The sequence below is a fragment of the Solanum dulcamara genome, chromosome 11, assembly GCF_947179165.1.
Source record: "Solanum dulcamara chromosome 11, daSolDulc1.2, whole genome shotgun sequence".
NCBI lineage: Eukaryota > Viridiplantae > Streptophyta > Magnoliopsida > Solanales > Solanaceae > Solanum > Solanum dulcamara.
In genome coordinates, this window is record NC_077247.1 from 40,027,423 (window position 1) to 40,043,458 (window position 16,036).

General features: G+C 37.1%; 1 protein-coding gene across 1 annotated transcript; it reads right to left on the reverse strand.

The window, feature by feature from the left end:
* Window positions 1–1,134: 1,134 nt before the first annotated feature.
* Window positions 1,135–4,714, reverse strand: LOC129873719 (probable UDP-arabinopyranose mutase 1). The gene is made up of 4 exons (XM_055948884.1): window positions 4,380–4,714; window positions 3,428–3,678; window positions 2,764–2,932; window positions 1,135–1,833 (listed from the first exon to the last, which is right to left on the reverse strand). The coding sequence occupies exons 1-4, from the start codon at window positions 4,683–4,685 to the stop codon at window positions 1,501–1,503; spliced, it is 1,059 nt and encodes a 352-aa protein (XP_055804859.1). The 5' UTR covers window positions 4,686–4,714; the 3' UTR covers window positions 1,135–1,500.
* Between the last annotated feature and the right edge of the window lie 11,322 nt (window positions 4,715–16,036).

The window sequence follows — 16,036 nt, forward strand, 5'->3', positions numbered from 1 at the left end:
ATCAACAATTAACATTATAAACAGAAAACATATGTATCATGATATGATACATCCAATAAGAAGATATATAAGACAGTGAGTTATGTATCAACAGTTTTAATACGAACATGTTATATCAAGAAAGATTTGTAAACATAATACATAATGTAATGATTATCCATTAAATCTAAAATCAAAAATCACAAGATACATTAGAAAATGCATACCTTGGACAGAGAAGGGTGTGTTGTAACGTGCTCAATTTTTTTTTTCAAATTGAACGCTAAATACTCTTCATGCAATTTCTCCATAACTAAAGGATCATTGCGGTGTTTGGATCTAATTTCATCATAACCATCACCACTTGAGTCAGATTTCAGAGAAACAAGATTTTATTGTTGAGGATTTAATTGGATAAAATCAATAATAAAAGATGAAATAGAATTCATATGTATCGCGAATTAGAGATGAAGAACACAAAATTTAAGAAGAAAATCAATCGAAAATCGAAGAAGAAGAAGAAGAAGAAGGTCAGCAGAAACACAGAGATGGAGAAATTCTATTACCTTTTTAAGAAATTGAAATTGAAGAAGAAGACTAGACTATCACAGTGAAAATCGCAAATTTTGATTCAAAATTGAAAAAAAATCGATGATCTGCTAGAAGGAATTTGATATTTGAAATTGATGAAGTTGTTAGGAGAAGGGAGGGGGTTGATTAGCCATTTGAATTATGTGATTGCGTGAATGATGGGATCTTAATTAGATTTACGTTTCGTTTCCTTAAATAACTCAACTATATTAATTGGTTTGTATCAACTAGTGATGTATCATGAAAAGGACTTATGTATCTGAAAGTGGGCAAAAAGAAGGGATTTTGGATAATTATTAAAAGAGTAGGGATAGAATATAATTGGAAAAAATCACTATGGGATTTAGGTAAAATGCCCTTATTATAAATCCACTGGGTTACGTTAACTATCTTTGTGTCACAAAAATCACTTAACTTTAATTAAGTATTACGAAAGTTACTAAATTATTTTTTTTGCAACGAAAGAGTCGTTCAACTTTGTATAAGTATCATCAAATTTTGTTTTTGATTATAATTATCATCATATATTATAAAGCATAATCTTGACCTCAAAGACACAGGGGAAATGCACCATTAGTATAAGTGGAAAACAAGGGTAGAAAACTTACATTATGGCTCATTGCATTTTACAATAACATGATAAAACAGGATTACATCCACTGACGATATTATCAACCTATCAAGTCGAAATATCTCTAAACCTAGACCACCACAATTATAAAATATGACAAAGGATACATATGACAAATCAAATAGTGTAAACTCAAAAGAAATCTTTTAATACTACCAAGTACACCACCACCAGACAGGCTTATACTATTACACTCACGATAAGACAATTCAAACCGTAGTTGATGTCTATTATTTGATTATAACACGCGATTCTAGCTACTAGTCACACTTAATCATAAATTAATGATATTGATAATTTCATTTTGAAGAGGCATTAGCAGAATCGTTGCTAGGGGAATTGAGCATATCCCAAGCTTCAATCCATGTAACCATCGCATCTGCAAGCTTCAGAAAATAAGGGTCAATTTTACCGAGCTTTTCTTTGACCTGCTTGGACAGTTCCACGTAGCATTTTTGCACAGTAGTACAGTCTTTGGAGAAAGTATGTGACTGGAAGAAAGGAATGATTTCTTCTTGCCAGAAAATCCCAAGGTACTCTTTCTTCAAGTTCACAAATGGATTGCTAGCCTTACTGTGATAGATGTAGGGTAATCCAGTCTTGATTCCCAATCCCAAGTGATCACAAATTACCTGAAAATTGTTTGATAAACTTTGCGTTATTAGGTCACCTAGTTAAATGATAATTACATGTAACGAACGGTACATAAAAAGTAAAATTAGTAATCTGAAAAAATAAGACATGTTACTTCCGACAGCATATTAAAATACATTATAATGTAAATTTGTATATATACTATTAATGTATGTAAATGAAATTCAAATTACTTGTCTTCTAAATAGTAAAAGATTTGAAAAAGTAATATAAAGTAATTTTCCCACAATATAGCAGCCCAACAAAGCTCACTACAGAAAATAATCTTAATCTTTACCTTTATACAAATTTTAACTAGTGTAATATGTGTATAATCGATAATGTATATACTACACATGATTATACATTAAAGAGAAACTTACAAAAATATCACTAGTTTAGGAGTTATACTCTAGTTTTCAATATTACGAACTTTATTAGATTTTGGTGCGTACAGATACATGTATCTCGGGATACATGGGTCAAAATTAGGTGTAATTTTTTCTAGATACACTATATCCAAGTGGATTCACATGTATTTGGATACATTGAAAAATCTCGCTCATCTCTCTCCCATCTTGCACACCACTCTCCTAGGTATCTGGTATCCCAGATGCAAGAAAATCACACTATATGCATGTATCTAGTGTGATTCTCATGTATCTGTGATACGTTACTATCTCGCTCGCCTCCTCCCTATCTCGCTCGAGTCTCTCCCTATTTTTAGTGTAACTGCTAGCAAAAATATATGTATCTAGGTATATCTTTCTCAATATATAGTAGGAAACTCTTAATTAATGGTAAAATATGTAATTATTTAAAAGTATGAGATAGAATTAATATATATATATATATATATATATATGTATCGACAATAGCTACATACGGTCATGACTAGGCAGTTAAGATCAGAAAAGTAAATGACAAACCTTGCAGCACCAACCAGCCCACATATCATCATAACGTCCAATGGGCTGTCCATCTCCCATGAGTCCAAAGTACATTGCTGGGCCGATAAGCTCACGGTCAAATGCCAGATTCATACCACACATTGGGAACAGGGTACCCTTTGGGATTGTCAACACCATATCAACGTACCTGTTCAAACAATATATTTACTTATAAAATACTAGTAAATTATTATAATAAACATTAATTGATAATCTAGGAAAAAGATATGGTCAATCCTTTCTACATTTTCTGTTGCTATAGTGAAAATATAATATAATATAATATAACATGAAAAATCAATTCCACCAAAAATTATAAAAGGATATAATTGTAATTAACTTGCTATCAAAGGCTGAACTACCTGAATGTACAAGTACATAACAAAGATCCAAACAATCCTTATGAGTAGAATGTAAAGATTCTTTTAGTTACAACATTTTTAGGTTATTAGAAAAGGTTTTCTTAGAATATTGTTGATAATTGGAAATTTAGTGTATAGAAATTAAACTCAAAAATATTTTCTCGATGAAGTCACACTGTAATTAATTATAAGCAAATCTAGCTCTATGACAAGTATCGATAATGATAAATTTCAACACGATATTAACGTTAAATTGCACTGATAATGTAAAAAAAAGGGACCTGGTATTCCTCTCGAGAGGCTTGACGAGCTGTGTAGGTGCATCATAATCAGGAATGTTGAGCCAGAGGCCATGGGAGACCGCGGTTGGGACGCCCTCTCGGAGGCTGAAAGGGTATCCGCGCACATAATCGGCGCCTTCCCTAAATGGATCGTAAAGTGTGTTGAAGAAATTGGGAGTAGATGGGCACAAAAGGTTCTTTATGTGTTGCTCCAACGCGTTGATGTCTTTCCCACTTGGGTCCTTTGCAACCTAATTATGCAAATTATTTCCAATTTTTCACAACACAAACAAGTTGGATTAATATATCTAAATCATATGAATAGTAGTATTAGTAGTACTGTTGATTCAAAATAAGTGTAATTTTATTATATGTGTACATTTTCAATTTTCTTTTTTCATTTGTTAGAATATTTTAAGCTAAAAAGTAATAAATTTGATTGAACTTTCATATAACTCGACAAGTGATGCATGTGAAGAACAAAGGAAATACTTGAACTTACATGATTCGATAAGTGATGGAGACACCCTTCTCCAAAGGATGTCATCCGATGTTGCTTCGTTTAAAGTATATATCATGTACTATTTTTATTGAAGGCTATGCATTTATATTAAATTGACTGGTATTGTTTTAAAATAATGTAAAATAATCATCAATTTGAGACATGAAGTAAAGACTTAGTAACATCTTCAATTTTTGTCCTAATTAAATTTATAAACAACTTGATATATAGATCGACGCAACATGCACAAAATTTTATGTACGTTTTTAATCATATAAAACTTTGATCTAATTTATATATGCATACTCAAATAGTATCATAATCTTTTCTTTAGATTATAACTAATCTTAAATTTTATCGACGATCATCTATAATTATCTTGTAAATGATTTGATAGTGTAACATAAAGTAAGTTCATAAATACTTCAAAGAGGTGGAAAAAGAGCTTACAAAGCAATCATCATCAATGGTGTAAATATACTTTTTCTTGGAAACCATGTATCCAAAGCATCGACAAGCCGAGTCCTTAAAGGAAATGCAAGAGGATCTAGGACCCAAGATCTTGTTAATATCATTGCGATTGTATAGTTCATAATCAAAGCCATCAGGGACCTTAATAGTCTTTGAAGGATCACCATCTTGAACAATTATGAGATGGTATTGTTCAAAGAAAGGCCTCCACATTTCCAAGAAATCCAAGTTTCTAATTGTTGGTATAACAATATCTAGTTCATCTTTCAAAGCAACAGAAGCCATTGTGCTACCTAATTGTTTTTTTTTTTTTTGCTTAGAGATAGAGGAGAAAGAAATAATATATGAAAGAGATAGAGAAAAAAAGATGTTATATTTATAAGAAGGCTAAAGTGAAGATAGTGGCATGAACGGAAGAATTGGAGGGAGATGGAAGAGGACTTATTCAAACGAGATAAGTTTCGATATTTGCGCTTGTGGGAGGGTGGTTAATTGTTCTTTTCTAGTAGTATTAATAAATTGTACTTTATATCCTTTTACGCTATTTAAGGGATCGTTTGGTTGGCAACAAGTTATTACATGACTAATTATCTCATTACTATGATATAAATTGTGGAATAAATAATTCAATAATCATTTAATACCTCCAACCAAACACATGATAAAATAATTCTGCATTTTATCCAGAAATATTATACCTTATACCAAACAACTCCTAAAAATTATATATAATTATATATGTAATATATTACTTTTTATAATGTTAATTTCAAGAGTTAACTAAATCGAAAAGGAGAGCTAGTACGTAGTTAGATGTTATAACAAGTTGGAACAAGAACTTTTAAATCCAAAATTCGGATATTCTTATTATTTATTTCATCCTATTTCGATAATTAGAAACTCATTCCTTTTTTTTGGTCTAGTGTAGTCATAATTTGATTAAGTTATACATAACATAAGATCCAAATCATTCTTTAACTATTTGCGGTTATTTTCAATTCTATTTAGTATCAATTACAAATGACGGTGTTTGATTGAATTTAGAATTTAGAAAGAAAACTTATGAATTTAAACCAAGCATATGCTAGTATTAACACTTGTGAAAATGTATTAAAGCCAAACAATTTTTTGAAAAGAAGGATAAAAAGTTGTTATAAAAATGGGAAGTACTGCTATATAGTTACGTCGCACCGACGTATAAATCAGAATTTTGGATCCACAATTAATGTGCAATGTACGTGAAGTATAAGGAAAGTTTTACTTAAATAAAATTTAAATTTTACCGACCAAAGTGCAAATGGTTTCCATGACTTTTTTTAATTTTTTGTAACAAACTTCAATCATTTTTGTTCCTAGGTAATTAGAATTCACAACTTTAAAATTGAAGATAGGGATGTGTTGGGTTTCAAAAAGTGTGAATGATAAATGAAAGATTCTGACTTTTTGGAAGGGTTGTGACTTTTTCGAAAGATTGTAACTTTTTCAAAAAATTGTGACCTCTCCGATAAGGCACAATAAACACATGTTCATACTACCATTTATTGTCTATAAATAGAGGGTTTTCTCATTTCTAACAACGAATTTTCTCAACTTTTTCTTCTACACAAAAAAATTCTAGTGAACCTTACTATTGTTGAGTGGTTCGTTGACACCGTAGTTTTAAAATCGTTCTATCGTGGGAGAATATATTCCATTAACCTCGAGTGCTTGAGAGTAATAATTTTTCTAAGGACATATTGTGCATTCAGTGGGCTCGATTTTCTTCTTTGAGAAAAAATTTTTCTATATTATTTCTGATTTGTTTTAAATTCTATTTTCTTTACTGGTTTTAAATGTTTTGTTTTGAAAATATTTTTAAACTTTGTTGTTTCTTACCAAATTCTCCAAAATTATTATTCTAAAATATCTTAATAATACTAATTACTAACAAGACGTTTTCCATCCAAACAACTCTGATAACTAAATTGAAAAGCATAATCCTACAAATATTCTTGTATTTTATTTGTTCCGACTTTGTTATCAATTAATCATAAAAATTATCATATAACTAAAAGAACAGTTCATTATAATTCATAAAGCATGACTTGTTTAATCGTCCAAGTTGGACTTAGTCTATTTTGAGTTTTTGACCCTCTTTTTTTTTTTACCCTATTTAAAAATTGAATTGATATGTAGTCTAGATTGACCCTAGAGAAATTTTAATATTTTCAAAAAGATATTAGTTTTAGTTTTTTTGACATATTATATATAGCCATAGTAAATTAAAAATATCATTACATAAAATAACATATTATGAAGGAATTAATTAAAATTTTGAGTAAATTAAGTTATGATTCACTTTTTAGCTTTATTCATTTCGATCTAAATAACTTTTTGACGAGTCATTTACTAACTCAACTCAATTCAACTCATTTTGACCGGCGTTAAGGTTGAGTTTTTGGCTCGAGATTTGATGTCCAATACGTGATGTTTAAAGAAGGGTTTAAAACCATGTGATGCGTAATTTAAAGCAAAGGGAAAAGAGTATAGAAAGAGCAAATTGTGAACTTTTTTGCATGCAAATTTGTTGACCGGCAAAACGTTGCAGGCTTTTAGTAAAGTTGAAGTTGGTTCATTTGCATGTTCATATTCAAGGCCACATACAATGGCGTTTAAGATTTTTTAAGTGTTAGTTTTTTAAAAGGATATCTAGTTTTTTGAAAGTTATTTTCAACCAAACACATTGCAACAAATCCAAATTCTCAACACAAATATTCAAGTATTATATACTCATTGATAGGCAAATTACAAAGACAACACTTAAACTATTGAATTACAATGGAAAATGCTGAATTAACAAATAACAAAGAATAGAGATTAGAATGAGAATGAAAAAATTAGACTCCAGAAAAAATGAGAGGAACAAAAGTTTCTTAATGACAATATGCATAATTTTCCAAAACGGCAGATGACAACCATTTAAACTCTACTCAACCTGGATCCCAAGTGGTGGCGAAGCTAGGATTTTGATTAAGCGGGTTTAAAATTTTAAAAAATAGACATATGAATAAGCCGAAGGGGTTCGACATCTACTAAAAATACATAAAAAATTATTTTAATCATGTATAAATAATATAATTTCCCGCTGAAGGGGATTCGCCTTATCCCGTAAATACAAGGAAAAATTACCCTTTTACACATATTATAATATCATATTTACTTGTATTCCCTATTATATCAAAAAATATCCAAAATCCCTCTCTTTCCTTTAACTCTCTCTCCCTCACTGATACATCACTCTTCCTCCCTAAATCCTCGCTTAAATTCACTCTTCTTCATCAGTTTTTAAGATTTTGAATTTCTGAGTACATCTGTTACTCAATTTCAAGGTTCTAACTAAGGTATATTTAAGTTTTTCCTTATCTGGAATCTCACTTCATCCTCATTCAATCTGATTTCTCCTAAAATTTGTATCGTTTGATTTCTTCTGTAAATCTTTAAAAAATCTTCTAAAATTGGTATCCTTTGTTTTCTTCTGTAAATTTGAGACCTTCATGTCTACCATCTTATCACGACCCAATTCCTTAGGTCATGATGGCACCTACTATAACCCTCTAGTAGGTAAGCCAATCCGTCAACCCGGAACTTTAAGTAATGGGTTTGAAGGCAGAAATTAAATAAGAGTATCGCATTATAAAAGTAAACAGAATGAATAAGCGAAAGTAAACCAAAATATGTTTTAAACAACTAAAGATCCCTCCCAGAACCTGGAAGTCACAAGTACAAAGCTGCTAAAAAATGAAATACGAGTACAAGTATCGAAAGTGGATCGAAAATATATATAACAACTGGCTAGTCTCAGAAGGAAAAAGACGGGCCATCCATGATGAAGGAGACAGGAATGATCCAAAAACGCCAAGTACTCACTCTAGTCTCCGAAGTTGACTGCAACAGGCTCGATCTATCCACGTCGATAGCTGGTGCTCGGTCTTGCATCACGAAAGTAGATGCAGAGTGTAGTATGAGTACCAAGACAATAGGTACCCAGTAGGCATCATAGGCCGACTGAGCAGAAAAGGTAAAAATAATATGAAACAGAGGAATAACCTAAATAGGAGTCAACATAAGCATAAAAGGGGGAAATAGTACTACCTATGAGAACTACAGCTAACTATACCCAACTGGGCCCCCATAAGCCCAGCGGGACACTCGTGCGCAAGTTAAATAAAAACCCGAACGAACCCCCATAAGCCCGCCGAGTACACAGAATAGCTACAACTACCAAGGCTAGGAACCAAGAATCTGAGATGTTAGGAGCTGAAGTACTATATCATTTCCACACCCAAAATCTCTAAGAGTCAATCAATCTAGTGGTGACTTAGGGGTCGAGGCCGGGACTGAGACCCAGATGCTCACCCGAATATTCAAAGTGGCCAAGACCGGAACTGGGTACCCGGATGCTTGCCATAATACATAAGTGCGATCGAGGCAGAGACTGGGTACCCGGATGCTCGCCGTATTACATCGGTATAGTAGAGGCCTAGACTGGTACCAAGATGCTCGCTGTAACATATCGATATGATCGAGGCTAGGACTGGATACCCGGATGCTCGTCATACTAGCAAGTCGACGGAGGCCAGGGCTGGATACCCGAATGCTCCCCGATAATTCAAAATGGAGGCCGGTACTGGGTACCCAGATGCTCATAGATATTTTATCCTATGGTGCCGAATATTCTCCTTTCCAACTAAACAATAATAGTACCAAGAATTTCCTTCCCAATGAGTCAACCAATATGCCGCCAAAACTAAAATCGGAGCCAAAGTCAACGATCACGAAATTTAGTATTGCCGACACATCATGAAAGTCACAATTATACCGAGTTAGGGATGATGGTATTTTTAAGAGCAAGAGTAATGCCTAGTTAAGGCCAAACTGCCAGGCACTAGCCCGCTACACTATTCTACAAGGATCTAAGTCTACTGGAGCGATGCCGGGACATCTAAAGCAAGTTTAAATCCTATACTAAGGCCAACATACCCCACCGTATCAACAACATGCTCATTCAACTCTCCTTATAATACTAACAAATAACGACAAGATACATATGCTTCTAAATATCCGAAAACCCAATAATATTCCTAAAGCATGATTTCTAACACCTAAGATATACAATCAAACTACCCAACCCAAATTCCAACTACTTTAACATGCTTTCACACATTCTAGCTCAATCTAAAGAAAGGTAAACCGTAGCCTACCTGTAGGCTAAACACGCGACTCCAAATCACTATGTTAGAGCTTTTTTCTTCCGAACTACCTCAAAATGTTTCCAAGCTGTCAAAAATAGAAACACGATGTCAATACGGTCATTTAGATACTAATTTCATAATTTTTGGAGACGGACCAATTTTGGGGTCGAAAACGGGAATTGTGGGACCCACATATGAAATTCCGGATTTGACCCCCAAAACACGTTCTAAACGTCACCCCAAGCTCACAAATTAGATTTATAACACAATTCGGGGTGGAAAATTACGTAAGACGATCAAAAATCAATTCCCACATGTTCAAACTAAGAAAATGATATAAGGCAGCCTCTTTACACGTTGATTTCTCAAAATTGAAAATCTTTCAATCAAAACAAATTACACCATGACGTTCCTTGCGAAAACCCCCACAATCTAGCCTTAAGAATCACTCAAAAAGGAGTTATATTGACCAAGATACACTCTTCCAAAATTCCACAAAATTTCATTTCGAAAATAACTAAATCAGTAACTTAAAATGCATTTTTACCTCAAACGAAGCTTCTTCTAGCATTTCTGAGATTACCACGAGATTCCTCATGAAATTCTCTTGAATTTAGACTCTTGAATCACCAAAATCAGGTTTATATAGATCAAGAAACAATTACTCAAAGTTCTTCAAAAACCCAATCCAAAAATGGACACAGCTGCAATTAAAATCGCGATTCTTACCTGAATCGAATGCTCCAAATCAGTTTTCAATCTCTCCAATGCGTTTTCCACAAAAAACTCACAATTTTGCCTTTTGAATCACCCAATTTGGAGTCCTAATGTTCAAGTTATGGAATTATAAAGTTGGAGAGAAACCCAAAATAATTGCACAATCTGTTGTAATTTTTCTGCAGATTTTCTGATTTTTGGAAAATCCAAAAATCTCCGATGTGTGCTCGGAATTCGTTCGGAATCCGATAAAAATAAATCAAATATGTTACCCCACTAAATTCAACGTTCTGGACTCAATGGAGTATTTAAAATTCCCATACGATATCATTTTAATAAAAAGTGGGTCCCACATCCAAGTGTCATTTTCCACAACGGGCCTCGATATTAGCTCGAGAGCCTCAGGAAGCGAACAAAAGGTCGCTCCTGATCAAAATAGACATTCTGGAACTAACCGCGCTGTCAGAATTTTCATTCGAGCGCGTTTTCCAAGAATGTTGACCAAAGTCAACCATAAGCTAAATTTCAAAGTCAAAAGCGTCAAATGGCCCCAAACTCGTATCGATTGCCTCTATAGTCATTCCAATAGTGCTACCAGCCTAATTTGGTCATTCCGAAGCTCATGGAACTATCAGAATTTGATTTGAAGATTTCGTTGACCCAAAATTCAAAAAGTCACAACTAAACCAACTTAGGCCTTCAAAATACCAAAACGGACTTGGGACCTCTAAAAATTCAACCAATACTTCTTCTAGACCAAAAACCATCTCCAGAATCAAACAGAGTTGACAGAATTTCATTCTGAGCATCGGAACTCCAAAAGTTGATCAAAGTCAAACCTTGGCTTAAAGTCCTCAAATTCTAAACTCAAGGCCTCAAATCTTCGTTACAACTCCAAATCTGATTCCGTGAAGTCTCATAAGTCTATTTTGACATTTCAAAGCTGCTGGAATCGACGAAATTCCATTCCGAGATCCGTAGCTCCAATTGACCCCAAATACCACTTTTTAATACTTAAAGCTTATGAAAACTCAAAGTTTCCAAGGACTTAACTTTTAATGGGATTTTCTAAAAATCAATACCCAGTAATAATTAGAAACGACTCGGGTCATCTAAAGGGAAGGGGTAAAATGGTCATTTTACAAACATTTCAAAAAATGACCTTTAGGGTCATTACAACATCCACTACTAAAAGAACTTTCGTCCGCGAAAGTAAGGACAAGAGTATACCTGGAGGGTCAAATAAGCTGGAGAACTGCTCCCGCATCTCCTACTCGGTCTCCCATGTAGCCTCCTCAATCGGACGATGGCGCCACTGGACCTTAATCACAAGGATAGACTTAGAACGAAGTTGGCGAACATCTCTGGCTAGAATAGCAATTGGCTCCTCAACAAAACTCAGGCGATCATCCAACTCAACAGAGTCATACTTAAGCACATTAGACTCATCTGGAATGTACTGGCGCAGCATAGAAATGTGAAAAACAGGGTGTATAGCTGAAAATGCTGGTGGCAAAGCCAACTCATAAGAAACCTCTCCAACTCTCCTCAGAATCTCAAACGGCCCGATATACCTAGGGCTAAGCTTACCCCGCCTGCCGAATCGCATCACGCCCTTCAAGGGTGATACCCGTAAGAACACTCGATCTCCCATCTCGAAGTGCAAGGGCCGAGTTCTGCGATCAGCATAACTCTGGTGCCCACTCTGAGCTGTCCTCAACCTCTCCTGAATAACCCGAACTCTGGCTATGGCATCCCAAAGTAAATCGGTACTGTGTGGCCTAGGTTCTGAAGACTCAAACCAACTAATCGGAGTACGACAACGCCTACCATATAAAGCTTCAAACGGGGCCATCTGAATACTAGAGTGGTAGCTGTTGTTGTACGCAAACTCTGCCAAAGATAAGTACTGCTCCCAATGACCCTTGAACTCTAATACACAAGCTCGCAACATATCCTCTAAAACCTGAATAGTATGCTCTGACTGACCATCGGCTTGTGGATGAAATGTCGTACTAAGATCAACCCGGATGCCCAATTCTCTCTGAAAGGCCCTCCAAAAAGTGGAAGTAAATTGAGACCCCCTATCTGATATAATGGATATCGGTACCCTCTGTAGACGGACCACCTCCTGAATATATATTCGAGCTAGACGATCTGCAGTAAAAGTGGACCGTACTAGCAAGAAATGCGCTGACTTGGTCAATCGATCAACGATGACCCAAATACCATACCTCTGGATGATCGAGGCAATCCCATCACAAAGTCCATGGTAATTCGTTCCCATTTCCTCTCGGGAATGGGTAATCTCTGAAAGACTCCACCAGGCCTCTGATGCTCCGCCTTAACCTGCTGGCAACTTAAACAATGGGATACATACTCCGCTATATCTTTCTTCATACCTCTCCACCAGTAATGTTGTCTCAAATCCCGATATATCTTCGCGGTGCCCGGATGGATAGAATATTTAGAATCGTGGGCCTCATGAAAGATCAACTGAATCAAATCTCCAACTCTGGGAACACAAAGGCGATCATCGAACTGTAGTATGCCATCTGAATCTATAGAAGCCTGGCCACCCTCGCCTCGCAATACTAACTCTCGAAGCTTTACCAATTCTCCATCCTCAAACTGTCGGCCACGAATCTGGTCTAGTAGAGATAATTGAGCTCCCATAAAAGCCAAAATTGGTCCGGAATCTGAGATTTCCAACCTGATCATCCAATTAGCCAAATACTGGATGTCCAAGGCTAGGGGTCGCTTCGCAGCAGACAAGTAAGATAAACTACCGATACTCTCCGTCTTCTGGCTCAAGGCGTCTGCTACTACATTCACCTTCCCCGGGTGGTAAAGAACAGAGATGTCATAATCGGCCAGTAGCTCAATCCAACGCCGCTGTCTAGAATTAAGATCTTTTTGACTCATAATGTATTGTAAGCTGCGGTGATCTGTATATATCTCGCAATGGACTTCATATAAGTAGTGCCTCCACATCTTGAGCGCGAAAACTACCACTGCCAGTTCTAAGTCATGGGTGGGGTAGTTGCGCTCGTGCACTCTCAATTGTCTGGAAGCATAAGAAATAACCCGGCCACGCTACATCAGTACACACCCAAGACCTACACCAAAAGCATCACAATATACCAAAAAGATCTCTCCCTTAACTGGTAGAGTTAGAACAGGAGCTGTGGTAAGCAACTCCTTAAGCTTTCGAAAGCTCAACTCACACTCCTCGGACCACACAAAGGGAACATCTTGGCGGGTCAAACGGGTCAATGAGGCTGCAATGGTAGAGAAACCCTCAATGAATCGTCTATAATACCCAGCTAATCCAATGAAACTCCAAATCTCCGTAACAGATGTGAGCCTAGCCTAATCACGAATAACCTCAATCTTCGTCGGATCCACTCTGATACCCTCTCTAGACACCATATATCCCAAAAATACCACAGACTCCAACCAAAACTCGCATTTTGAGAATTTAGCCTAAAGCTGCTGATCTCTCAAAGTCTGGAGCACAACCCTCAAGTGGTGCTCGTGCTCCTTCCTACTCCGCGAGTATACCAGTATGTCATCGATGAATACAATCACGAAGGAGTCAAGATAAGGTCTAAATACTCGAGTCATAAGGTCCATAAAAGCTGCAGGGGCATTAGTAAGCCTAAAAGACATCACAAGAAACTCATAGTGGTCATAGCGAGTCCGAAAAGCAGTCTTAGGAATGTCGGATGCTCTAATCCGCAACTGATGGTAGCCAGACCTCAAGTAAATCTTAGAAAATACGATCGCACCCTGAAGCTGATCAAATAGATCAATGACACGGGGCATGGGGTAATGATTTTTCACCGTCACCTTGTTCAACTGCTTGTAATCAACACACATCCGCATAGTCCCTTCTTTCTTCTTAACAAATAAGACAGGCGCACCCCATGGTGACACACTCAGGCGAATAAATCCCTTACCTAGAAAATCCTCAAGTTGCACGCTGAGCTCCTTGAGCTCTGCAGGGGCCATATGATAAGGTGGTATAGAAATAGGCTTAGTTCCCGGCTCCAAATCTATGGCAAAGTCAATATCTCTCTCTAGGGGTAGACCAGGTAGGTCAGTAGGGAAGACATCAGTATACTCCCTAACCACAGGAACTGAATCAATAGTAGGGGCCTCGCTGGACACATCACGAACATAAGCTAAGTACGCTAAGCACCTGGATGCAACTAGACATCGGGACCGCATAAAGGATATGATCTCAGTCGGTGAGCAACTATAAATACCCTGCCACAAGACCAGGGAAATACCAGGCATGGCTAATGTAATGGTCTTGGCATAACAGTCTAAAATCGCATGATGAGGGGATAGTCAATCCATGCCTAGAATAACATCGAAGTCCAGCATATCAAGTAAAATAAGATTTGCCTGAGTCTCATGCCCCTGAATAGTCACCGCACAGGATCTACTAACCTGATCCACTACTAAAGAATCCCCTACCGAGGTCGAAACATGTAACGGGACCTCAAGTGACTCATAAGGAATACCTAATCGTAGAGAAAAATATATAGACACATAGGAATACGTGGAACCTGGATCAAATAAAGCTGAAGCAGTCTGCTGACAAATAAGGATAGTACATATGATAACATCATCTGATGCCTCAGCCTCTGCCCTCACCGGAGCAGAATAGAAGTGGCCCTATCGGCCTCCCCCACAAACATTCACCCTACCACCTGACCTGCCTCCTCGGGAACCTCCCAGAATACCCTGCTGACCATCGCCATGGCCGTGACCCCGATCTATACCTCCTGGTGGAGGTGGTGCTACTACCAACGGTCTAGCCTGGCCGGAATACTCCCTAGCCCAATTCTCCAGTGAGCCACAATCAAAATATCCTAAAGCTGAGCGACTCGTGATAACTCGTCTGCGGTAGGAAAAAAGCGGACCTAATCCCCTCGAGCTCTGCCCTGTGATGGAACTTCCCAAACGGGGTTGACTACCCTCAACTACTGGCAGGGCGGCCTGAATCGGCTGGCTGGACTGACCCTGCTGGTACCTATCCTGCTGAAATCGCTGGCGGGGCCTGTCATAACTATCATGGCCTCTAGAATGGGACCCACTAAAGCTACCCTAATGCTTGGGTCTCTTATCGCTACCCCCTTGGTCTTGGCGATGAATAATTTTGATCGTGCGGGCATGATCCACCACATCCAGAAAAGAGTGGCCCGCAAAAACTAGGTGTTCAGTCCCCAACCTCAGGTAAAGTCTCAATCCGCGCACAAAACATCGTACCTGCTCCTCCTCAGTGGGTAGAATCATAGTGGCATATCGGGAAAGCTGATGAAATTTAGCCTCATACTCTGCAATCGTCATGTGACCTTGCTCTAACTGAGTAAACTGATCCCGAAGTTAGTCCCGAACACTCCTATGGATGTATCGAGCCAAGTAAGCCTCTGAGAACTGGGCCCATGTCAATGGTGGTGACCCAGCTGGTCTGGACTGCAAATAAGAGCGCCACCACTATCTGGCTGCCCTTCTGAACTGGTGAGCAGTGAAGTCGGCACCTCTAGACTTCTCAAGACCCAAGGAATGAAGTTGCTCTTGACAGGTAGTCAAGAACTCCATGGCATCCTCGCTAGTGGCTCTAGAAAATATCAGAGGCGATAGCCTCTGAAATACCCCTAACATCTTTTGATCCTG